The sequence below is a fragment of the Saccoglossus kowalevskii genome, chromosome 12, assembly GCF_978046115.1.
Source record: "Saccoglossus kowalevskii chromosome 12, keSacKowa6.1, whole genome shotgun sequence".
NCBI classification, from domain to species: Eukaryota; Metazoa; Hemichordata; class Enteropneusta; family Harrimaniidae; genus Saccoglossus; species Saccoglossus kowalevskii.
In genome coordinates, this window is record NC_140652.1 from 19,160,994 (window position 1) to 19,172,837 (window position 11,844).

Sequence of the window (11,844 nt, forward strand, 5' to 3'; positions counted from 1 at the left end):
TTTTTTATGAAGGATAGTCTCCAAGTCCGACACATTCGAACTATATCTATGTGGCACTACAAACGCGACTTGCCGTCGTTGACAAACACAATTAGTAAAGCGAATGTTTTCAACATGACATTTGGCTCGGCATCTTATATGTTTAAATGCAAATTTTGTGAAATATATAAAAACACTAATTTGGAGTATGATCATTCTGCTAGGAGATGGAAGAAATGGTTGTTGCCATGCGACAAGAAGGTATCCAACTACTCGCGGTGGAATATGTCGACCAGGATCCGCACGAACAGGTGGCAAATTTGAAGAAACATGATGCAAGAATTATCATAGGATTATTCTATCAAGATATCATGACGAAGGTGTTGTGTGAGGTAATCCCTGCCACACCCGGGCAAAAATAATGCACCTTTTTTATATGTAGCGCCATCTAGCGACGACACATTTGAATGATGTCAAAAATACGTAGTTACTCATAAATTATATATTATAAATTAATCATACATTGTATATTCAATTTAAATGTCCTTTTTGTCTGTGTATATGTGTGTGTGTTTTTTTTCTTGATGTCGATAACCTCACGGCACTTAGTAACATTTTTTCAAGACATGTGCTTTTGTGCCTTATTCGTTTTTTGCCTCAAATGGAGAGCTATCAATCAGTGCCCGTGCATTCGTTAAGAATAACATGCATATTTGTTCTCAGGCTTACTCGCAAGGTTACTATGGTGACAAATACGTCTGGATGCTCGTTGGATGGTACCACGCACAGTGGTGGGTGGAAGAAACACATTTAGCCGAACAACGGGGCGAAAGAACGTGCACTTCTGAGCAAGTTGGATTACTTGTCGATGGTTCCATAAGTATGCGTGGATTCGAAGTCCAAAAAGATACGAGTAAAATAAACTTTAACGGCGTGGTAAGATTTAAACTTGACGAATTGACGAGTTTCGGGTTCCCAGGCGAGGGTCAATTTTAGTACCGGTTTTCTACCTCTTAAATTGAATATACATGTTTGTATGTTGTTCCTCAGAAATAGTTTAATATCTCCAATCAACTATAAAACTTTCTGCTAAATCTGGACTTAATATAGTTTACAATCAACGTATTTCTACTTGACAACTCTTTTTAATTACGAAACAAAAATACTGATACTCCTATTATTAAAGAGATCGAACAACTTATGTAACATTATTCTGAATTGGATTCAAGTGGGTTGGGCTGGGTTCAGTTGGGCTGGACTGCATAGGGTTGTATTGTGTTTGGGATATGCTGCGTTGCGTTGTGTTGCGTTGCGCTGCATAAATTGAGAATGTCAGCGTATTAATTGAAATGGTCGTATTACATTACAGTATTCTGTTTTAGTAAATGTTCAATAATTGTTACAACATCATATACAATTACCTTTATGTTTAAAATGTAAATTCTTGTATGTAACATTTATTTCCTTAGTACCCGACTGCTGAACAGATTGAATTTTACCGTCATCTACAATCACAACTGGTTACCGGCGGTGCGTGCGACTCGTATGGTTACGATCAGATAGTAACTATGGCACTAGCGCTTAACTCATCAATCGAGAAAGTTGAGAAGTTAAATCCTCCACGAAAACTGCATGAGTTTACCTACAGCGATGCAGAGATGGCAAGAATCTTCCGGGAACAGGCAGGGAAAACTACATTTGTTGGTCTTACCGTAAGTTTTTCAGACATATTTTATTTAATAATTTTATTTTTCTGACATCGAAACGCAGTAAGAGATGTTTCATTTAAGGAAATGCTAGTAATTGTAAACGCGATGATGAATAATGAGCGACTGAACATTGAAACGAACATATGACACATAATTAATAACTTAAGAAATATGATTAGGGATGTGGCGCCATTACCTACCCTTTCTGAAACATCCAAAATTCAAGAATTGATACGTCTTTTAACAAAACTATAAGATTTTCCCAGTCATTACCGTTTACCATCAATGTATTAGTGATATTGCTCTGTATTGATATATTACAGGGTGAAGTGGTGTTCGATTCGTATGGTAGTAGGTTTAGCAATGCCGTTATACAACAAATGCAAGGTAAGTGCGTATAATATTTAAAAAAATAACACATGATTGTGAGGGTAATATCACGATTTGTTGCCTGCCCAGAGGATGGCCCTGGCATCATCAATATTATGGTCATGACCAACAGCCCGAGGGCAGACAACAAATCGTGATATTACCCGAATAACCATGTGTTATTTATTTTATCACATCGAACAGACATCAACCATGCACAATCACATCTACCATACATCACTCACACCCGCTCTCCCACAAAATAACACTTATATTTGAAGTAGGCAATATTTTATTTTATCTATTATAACAAGTTTCACACTACTTAATAACATACATATATTGTTTGCTGAAAAAAAAACTGTAAAATACACGGTTCCTCTTTTTATTAACCGTGTTTAAGCAGTGTGAATCACTCAATTTTTCGAGAATAATTCTCAAATTGTCGTTCGCTGCACTGGTGCTGCCAGGCCGCTGTTGTTTTCGGGGTTGCTTTCAAGGTTTTGAAGGAACTTTAGTCATCCAAAATAGACAGTGAACGTGCCAGAATGGACATTAAGTAAGATACTCTGTTTGGATGTTTAGGGTATTCTTTATATGAAGCAAAAATGTACGTCAAAGCCGCCACTGAAACGTCGCAGCCGGGATCGCTACGGCGCGTTCTACTATGTGAGCATTTCTACGCGTTCCACGCCGATGCTAACCGAAAACGCCCTAAGCTGTGTGGTGTGGTACGTTCGTGAGAAAGTAATTTCAGTCACTTCCACGGCACTCTGACATTTTTATCTGTAGAGCGATCAAATAACTTGCGTTTGAGAATTTCGCAATTCATTTCGATAAATTGAGTGATTCACACTGCTGAAACACGGTTACTAAAAAGAGTATCCGTGGCTGAAAATAACATTTACTGAGTATATTTCGTTGGTTTTTTTTCAGCAAACAATGTATTATGTTATTGACTAATGTGAAACTTGTTATATTAGATAAAATAACATATTGCATACTTCAAATATAAAATATAAGTGTTGTTATTATGTTGGAGAGCGGGTGTGAGTGATGTATGGTAGTTGTGATTGTCATGGTGGATGCATATGTCTGCTGGATGTAATAAAATAAGTAACACATGGTTATTTGGGCATAATCACGATTTGTTGTCTGCCCTCGGGCTTTTGGTCATGACCATAAAATTGATGATGCCCTCGCCAAATAAATATTATGGTCATGACGACCATCCCTTGTGCAGGCAACAAATCGTGAATAGAATAGAATAGAATAGAATAGAATAGAATAGAATAGAATAGAATAGAATAGAATAGAATAGAATAGAATAGAATAGAATAGAATAGAATAGAATAGAATGATGAAAATGTGATTCGGCTACGGAATTGTTAAAATGTGAGATATTGATACATAAAATAAAAATGACTGTCCGATATAATGTGTATGTGTAAAGTTTGAATTTGATTGGCTGAAGGATGTGTGAGATATGGCTGGGTACGAACGGATGTACAGACACTAACACGCACGCACAGAGGTCAATCTATATGCTCCCCTTTTTGGATTTCGTCAGAAACTAAAAAGGGAAAACCGGAAATAGTGAACATTTCCTCACAGTGGGAATTACTTTCTTTTCTCAATTTCTGAAGTTGTGTACGCCTGTAGACGCGATGATGCATGCCGGCAGACTGGACATTGAAATGAACATATGAGAGATATGTATTTATATAAAAATATGTAGGGATCATGAGTCTATGTAGAATTGCCAAATTCAAATTGCGTCAGTTAGCTGGTTTCCAAGAAAAATAAATAAATTGTATATAATTGTATAATTTTAGTTTTCCGAATTACAAATTCCAAAACTATTGTAAAATGTTTTTAAAGATCACTTTATAATATACAATATACAAGTTGCGTCAATGACGTGCCAGTGGATAAGCTCAACTAGTTGTGTCAGAGCAAATATTTGTGCGTCAGTGGCGCGTCACATCGATCTAGAGGGCATACTGCTCCTTCCATTTTAATGTGAAATTTCCTCATGGTCCCAACACACGAATAACTAGTGGAGTTCTAAATTTACTATATGTAGCATTGTGAAGCCATCCACAGCGTAGATAATGTTTTGAAAACCAATATTTTTGAAGAATGTTCTTGAATTTTAAAAGACGAAAGATTTAACAACCAAATGTGTATTTGAACAACATTGCTTAGACCCATCTACGTCATTATTACGTCATTTGTGCGCTAGAGGTCGCGACTATAGAAAAGGCTTCAAATATTTAGTCACATGTTAGTGTGTACAATGGTGTTACGGCAGTTACTCTGTTTAATCTAACAACAATAAATTTGGAGTTGTCGCTTTTCAATTACTTTTGATCAGATTCATAATTCTTTTTGATAAACAGCTTGGAAGAAAGAGGAAATCTGCGTGTACGATCGCGACATGAAATCATTCCGATGGATTAATGAGTTCCAATGGCCGGGTAAGTGAATACACATGTATGGTTGCACGTACGTGAGTCCGTGTGATTAAAATGGTTATTTTCTTGACGATGGAACTCAAGCAATCAACACTTTGAAATGGTTCTATTGAATTTAGTCGACTTCATCTGGATTAGTATGATAGCACAGTTTATGTATCCTTCATTTGAATTATAACGAAATCTGTATGGTTGAATTGATGTATTGTCCTCGATTTTAAACGTAGAGCAACAAATGCCGAACAAATCAGGTCAGATGTGCTATCCGTGCGTCCATACTGGTTAGTGGTATGGTATTAACCTATTTTGCATATTTAATCATTTCTACAACGCTTATGTCTCATCATTGCTGGGAAAGGATTGACCAGCTTTGTTATTAGTCCAAGAAAAGTGTTCCGCTTGGAATGTGTCTGAACCCCTCATTTAATATGCAAGAATGTAGGAATGTACCAAGAAAATTGTTTTTCTGGAGTAAATTGTAGTGTATTCACGATTTAATTATTTGTGCCTGAGCTATTCTCCTATGAATTGCTCCCGGTCCACTTCGGAAGGTTCGCAGTGTAGTAGAAAATGTAACAGCCTCACTCTAGTTTAATATAAAAAGTTTCTTGAGATTTGTGTTCTCCCCCCAAAAAATTCTGAAATTTAAAATGTGTCTAAATTTGACTTAATGCTCGTTCGTGTCAGCCGAGATTCGCAACTATGAGGGTATTTGCACTATCATGCGCACAAGAGTAAACTCAAACTATAATCTTTTACTTTCTGTTCTTTGTTTGAAACAACCCTCGAAGTAATGACGTCAGTGGTGTCCAGCGCTATTGCTATTTATAAAAAAAATATTACTCGTCGTAATGCAACCTACCTTTCTAATAAGAAGCGCCCTCTAGTGATGAGGCGTTTTATAATATTAAAATTGCGCCAATTTTGAAAGCACTATCATTCAAAGCAATAATTGTGTTCGGTTATGAAGACGTTTGTCTGAAATATAGTACGTCTCTTAAAAACAGCACATTTCATTGCCATGGATCAAATCAACATCGACCCAGGGGACGGCATCTTCTTCACGTTTTACTGAAGCGCTTCGTCGCTCGAAGGCGCGACTTATAAGAACATTTTGACACAGAAGGTACGCCTTTAATAAAGAAAACCACTATTTGTTTTCTTGTCGCAAACATTATTTAAACATAGTGTACTTACAATATTTCTTCAAAGGTGGGAGAACTCCGGTTGACGGTCCTACCTATATCAATATACCCGTTGTCATAGAAACTGTGAGCAGAATTGTGATGTTTTCATTGGCTTGTGTGGGTATTCTTGTTGCTGCTGTATTCCTGGTTCTCAATATAGCATGGAGAGATAGAAGGTAAGCAGAAATGTAGTTTTGACAGTACATTTACATCTACGTGTCAGAATATCAACAGTCACCTATCTCGTTGAGAGACAGATAATCACGTGGCAAGATAATGCCTTTCAAATAGTGTTCATTCTCTCCCGCCATTGCTTCAACGATTTCTCGACCTATGTAACATTTTGAAGCAGAGGATGTGATGACCGAGAAAATGGGAAACTATTTAAGAGGAATAAAAATGTCTCGAGGCATTCTCGCTCTCAATAAGATTTCGCGATCATTCCTTTGATTTTAATAAATATTTGTGAATTTCAATAGATGTTCCATTCAACCAGCCAGTCAGCAACGCTTAAAATGTCCAAATGTTATAAAATAGGCCGATAGAAATCTCTCATTTCAGTTTGAATTGTGAAATGTATAAATATTTATAAAAAGTAAAGAAATACGTTTGTGTTCGCGATAGTATTTCTTTCACTGATATCAAATTTTCCATGTACTTGTGTGATGGTCAGTCGTTTGTTGGTTTTATATCTGATACTTCTCGATACAGGGTAATCAAAATATCATGCCCACCTTTGAACAACGTGATTGCCGTTGGATGTATGCTTCTCTACTCTTCTACGTTCTTGTTCGGCATTGATCTGAGTTTCCTCGGCGACTGCGCAGTAGGTTACATATGTCAGGTGAGACTTGTTATTTAGTACCCGGATGTAATGACGTTCATATCACAAACCGCACGTGTCATAAGCAGGGGTGATGAACAACGTGTACATTACTAAATTAGATTCATTTGTTTTGGTTCCTAATGTGTTAGTTGGGGTAAAAATTTTGTATTTATAAATATTTTATTATATGGAATTTTACGAATCGCAATGTTGATAACGTTATAAAATGAGCTGTTTAGTGCAGAAAAGTAGAAACTGACAGTCACAACTCAGGAGTAATTATAATACTGCAATGGATAAATTGTTGAAGTGAAGGAAATGCCGGACTAGTTTGCACTAGCAGAGTCTGTTGCACAAGAAAGTTCTTTGTTGAGACCTCTTCTTTTTCGGTTCATGAAATTTCACGAAATGAGTTAGTCGCCTAAAGTGTCGTCTTCTTTATTTTACAGTCGCAGTTAGTGAATAATGTATTCAGATACAAAGGTCAAACTTTGATATAATCTACTCCTTGATTAGCTATCAAATTACAAATCACGAAACTCATTACTATATTTACATAATCAAAATATTGTTGCCTTTGTCAGTGTCGATGTGGGTGAAATGGATTCTAGAAGTTCGGATGATTTCTGTACTTACACCACCATGTTAGTAAAACATAACCCAATCACCACGAGTGGGGAAAGTCTATATATACCCTTAAGCGATCAGAATTAAAGTTTAATCAGCATTGACAGATGGTATAATTGGAATAATATGATAAAAATATGAGCTTTGATTAGGATATTCTCAAGGAGAAATGATATGTTGTCTTGAGGTTAAAATACATTTCTTAAATAACTAAATCAAAAGGTTCATAGACTCATTATTCCTGCGGGTAAAATAATCATTTAAATTGGATTAAACTATTGTATAAATGACACCTTATTATTTCATAATACTGAATTGTTTCAATCTGAATTTTCCGGAAAAGGGGACTAGAGAATCACATTTCACGTTATTACGATAGAAAACGTATCTGATTTAAGTGTCCGAGGTCTCTTACTTTCAAAATTATATTTCACAGTAAAGACGGCATTTGATTATACACATGTTATTTATTTCCTGATATATATATATTTTTTTAAATGAGTTTTTGTTTTTAAAAATTGGGATTTATTGTGGACTTTAAAATCATCACGTATTACGTCGACGACATATTGCTGAAATATGTTTCAAAATAAATCACATGCTCATTGGGTTTCAGGTACATATGTTGTCTTGTCAGTCCTTCGGGAATCTATGTTTGGCTCAATATTATACTTAAAACCATAAACACAGGGCAATAAATTGTAAAACTTTATACACTAACCAATTATTTGGCAGCGTCAGTAGCCAATCAGCGGTAGCTTCACAGCTGTCAAATTTCAGCAGTAGTAAAGTACGAGTCATTATCCGACTGGCTATAATTCCCCTTCTGTAAACTTAAAGCATCTGCCCCGAAAATATCAGTGTTTTTGATGAGCAGGTGGAGTTATTTTAAACAGTGAGCCATGAAGCAAGTGTAGTTCTGGTTACTGAGTGGTCAGTATCAATAGATGATGGAAATGAAGGAATTATTTGTTGAAGGTGAATTGTGTTGACCTTATCCACTTTAATTTAAGTTGAGGCAGTCGGCCTATACGGTATGTAACATCGAGTTGAGTCGGGCTATGCCCTTACAGCGCTTTTCTGCCCTGTGACGTGACCTAAACGTATATGTAGTAAATCCATACACATTAGGGAGTGTTTATTGTGTGTCTGGTTCGGGTATGGGGTCAAAGTTCATACACAAAATTTATATATTGTTCTCACACACAGCTAGAGCTGTTCGTGGTATGTACGTCGATTTCATTGGCCTTTGGCGGATTATTTATGAAAACATATCGAATACACGCCATATTCTCAGCATCGATGAAGAAAGTGAGAAAAGTGGTAAGTTGAATTTATGTACTGTTTAATGATGCAGACAGCGAGTAGGCGAATAGTGTGACTATTCGAAAGTTTCGTCACTGTTGTCTATAGTGGTGTAGCAATGAGTATTTCTTTTTGGGAACAAATCTGCCGTTTTTTCGCTTTTTGTGAAAACGTGCGTGTAAATTTGGTTTTCTTTAAAGACGACAAGACAATACATATTGGTATTCGACGTGTGAATACATCTGAACTTTTCTATTTTTTTCCAAGTGTTGCTGTGCTTTCAAGCTCGGATAATTTCCAGTGTGCATAAAACACAGCAATCCTTCCATAGACACTGAAAATTACTACAAAAGGTTCGTTCATAAAGCTTGTAAGCATGAAAACAAGTGCGTTACATGTCAAATTGTTTGCCGCAGGGGGCGGTATACAGCGTTATCAAGAAAAGTGTATATGATATATACATAATATATGCAGTTATATTTTATAGATAACGAAATATATTCTGCGTACATGTGTATGTTTCCATTAGGCTCTATGTAGATGTGTTACACTGATGTTTGTCTAAATTACACGCTGTGCTTAATAATGTTATTTTATTTAATTCTCAGCGTGGTGTTACTAATGGTCGGTTACTTGGTGTGATTGGTGCTTTCGTCGTTATTGACGTCATAACTTTAGTTGTCTGGCACATAATAGACCCGATATATAAGACGGTGACATACCTTGATGCGAAAGTAAGGATCTATGATATTTTACGTCTGGAAGCGCTGTGACGCCCTCTAGAGTCGTATTCAACAAATCTGAGATAACGCAAGATGTGATACTAGTAGTTAACATCTAAGGGTAGCGCCGCAGTTGTTGCCCATGCGTAGCGCGTTAAAATATCGTGTATTTTGCATGTTCCATACGTTTTTTGCATGTGACCCATGTACGCACCCCGCGATGACTGTTATTTTTTAAAATTCGTGTACCAACACATGTCGTAGTTCAATCCCGTGACTGTTTCTTACAGTTTGACGAAGAAGAATATTGGAAGGAAATATGGCGTGTTCCGGAAGTGACGTTATGCACGTCAGATAGACATTTTCACTTCACACTAGCAATATACGTGTACAAAGGATGTATCTTACTATTTGGCGTTTTTCTAGCATGGGAAACCAGAAATGTTGCAGTCACGGAACTTAATGACAGTAGGTATTCTAGTAATAGTAGTCTAGTAGTCTGATTCACGCTGTACTTTGCCGCCAATGGTGTATCTTATAAAGATACGTTATATAAATATTGTCTGAGAACACACATTTTGGACAGAGATTACATTTTTTAGACAATTTAATTGGCATAGAAAATTAAATTTCTGGTCAGTTATCATTCTTTTAATTTTTTTCACTAACTTGTACCTCGTTCCAGGTAAATACATTGCAATGTCTGTCTATACCGTGGGAATCTCGTGTATAGTTGCGGTCCCTGTAATGTATATCTGGTACGAGGACACAAACTTTATGTTTATATTTATTAGCTCTATTGTCATGATTACCGCATCAGTTATATTGGGTTTAGTTTTTGTGCCTAAGGTGAGTTTCATTTTATTTCAATTCCGTATTTTCTAGTTTTACAGAAATATAACAATGTGACTTGAGTCGTTAAACACATACCCTATTTACGGCGCTCGGTAATTAGTTGGATGTTAATGGGGTTATTTTCATCGAAAACTAAAAATCTGTGTCGCGTATACCAGTTTGAAAAAACTGTTTCCATTTATGCACAACGCTCGATAAAATACTGTCCTATGAAATTCGTTACGTTCGAAGTTTGACTGGAAACACTGAATTTACTCGTCAAAATCGTCCTATAAATTTAGAAACAACGGAGACTAATGTTTGATTTTCATTTATTTTTAGCTATGTAATAAATCATATTCATAGAATCGTCGAACAAACGTATAATTTAGTGCCTAGAAGGCGCCGCCAAAACTCAATCATACATCATCTGCAAGAATAATTTGTTTAAGCCAAATATTACATACACTTCGTGTAACACATTTAAATCACTTTTAAATTCTTGCGTCAAGGAATTCCTCTGCAATATAGGGAACATTGTAGCTTTGAGAGCATTTGTAAATTATCTAAATTTAAATTATGTAAATTAAGTAACCTTTGTGACGGAATATCAACCCTCAACTAATTTAAAAATAAATTGTCCTGCAAAGCTTACCATTAACAAGTGAGCTTACATCAGATAACGCATTAAATTCCCCAGATATTGAATAACAAACAGGGTGGCGAGTTTGAATCAGTTTGGCTGACTTCCGGTTAGCTTTAGAATTACTACTAAAGTGCAGTGGAGGGGTACCGTAGTAGGTGGCGGCGTTAACTGATGGCACATGGTTCTGGACATATCCTTGGAAGTATTTGGAGAATGTACTGGGAGAATGATTACTACCAGTATGCATACGAATCAGAAGCACATTCAATTACATTCTACCACAATCGTGTTTGGTAATGTTTCCAGTGCAATTCTCCGTAGAATCACACATGATCGATCAACGCTAATAGTGACTCTATAATAAACAAAACAAAACAATCATTTTGAAATGATAATTAGATAATACACTATTACACGTGGTTTGTATATGTCACAATCTCATGTCTAATTAAATCTCTTGTCATTGTTAGTTCGTTTTAGCTCACAAATATCCTGACAGAGTTATATCTACTTTATCCGTCTACTCCTGTACCGATACGCGTTCACAACTCTCGACATCGGCTGTGTTGACAGAACTCAGTAACAAGCTAATACAGGTAAATTATAACATGGCTAGTAGTGAATCTAGCAATCTTATTGGCTGAAACAAAATCGAAACTGAATAAACTGACTTAAATGTGTAACTGAATCGTGATCACACTGATCAATGTGATTGCGGGTGTGTGATCGCTCGGCTATTATATCCCGCCAGATATGCTAATTTTACCTAGGAATGTTTTATATCCGCTAATAAATTTCCTCGCTTACCGTTTATATCCTCTAAATGTAACACGTCTTGTATTAAACAAATTGTGAGAAGTCCCAGTTAAAATTGAGATAACTCTCAACATATATGTAGCACACAATTATAACAATACACTTTATTATAATGGTAATAATTCATATGATTTCCTCTGCTCTATAAACTGCCTTATTGTTCGGATGTACGGGGATCACATTCTGGTTTTCACTACTCATGCCATATCTAGCGTTATATGTTGGACCGAACAATCATAACGAATGATATTCACTGTGCTACCAAAGCCACGTGTTTAGTTTACGATAAATCGTATTGCATTGTGTCTTCAACATGCTGTATCTAAAACTAACAACCTCCATTGACT

The 11,844-nt window shown here is 36.2% G+C and overlaps 1 protein-coding gene across 1 annotated transcript; it reads left to right on the forward strand.

Annotated features, from left to right (window-relative positions):
* The first annotated feature begins 206 nt into the window (after nucleotides 1-206).
* LOC102803320 (gamma-aminobutyric acid type B receptor subunit 2-like) lies at nucleotides 207-9,704 on the forward strand. Its single transcript, XM_006823655.3, has 10 exons — nucleotides 207-371; nucleotides 703-915; nucleotides 1,449-1,691; nucleotides 2,012-2,075; nucleotides 4,460-4,537; nucleotides 5,747-5,897; nucleotides 6,433-6,565; nucleotides 8,384-8,497; nucleotides 9,088-9,213; nucleotides 9,492-9,704. Exons 1-10 carry the CDS (start codon nucleotides 207-209, stop codon nucleotides 9,702-9,704), a joined length of 1,500 nt encoding a protein of 499 aa, XP_006823718.3.
* The last annotated feature ends 2,140 nt before the right edge of the window (nucleotides 9,705-11,844 follow it).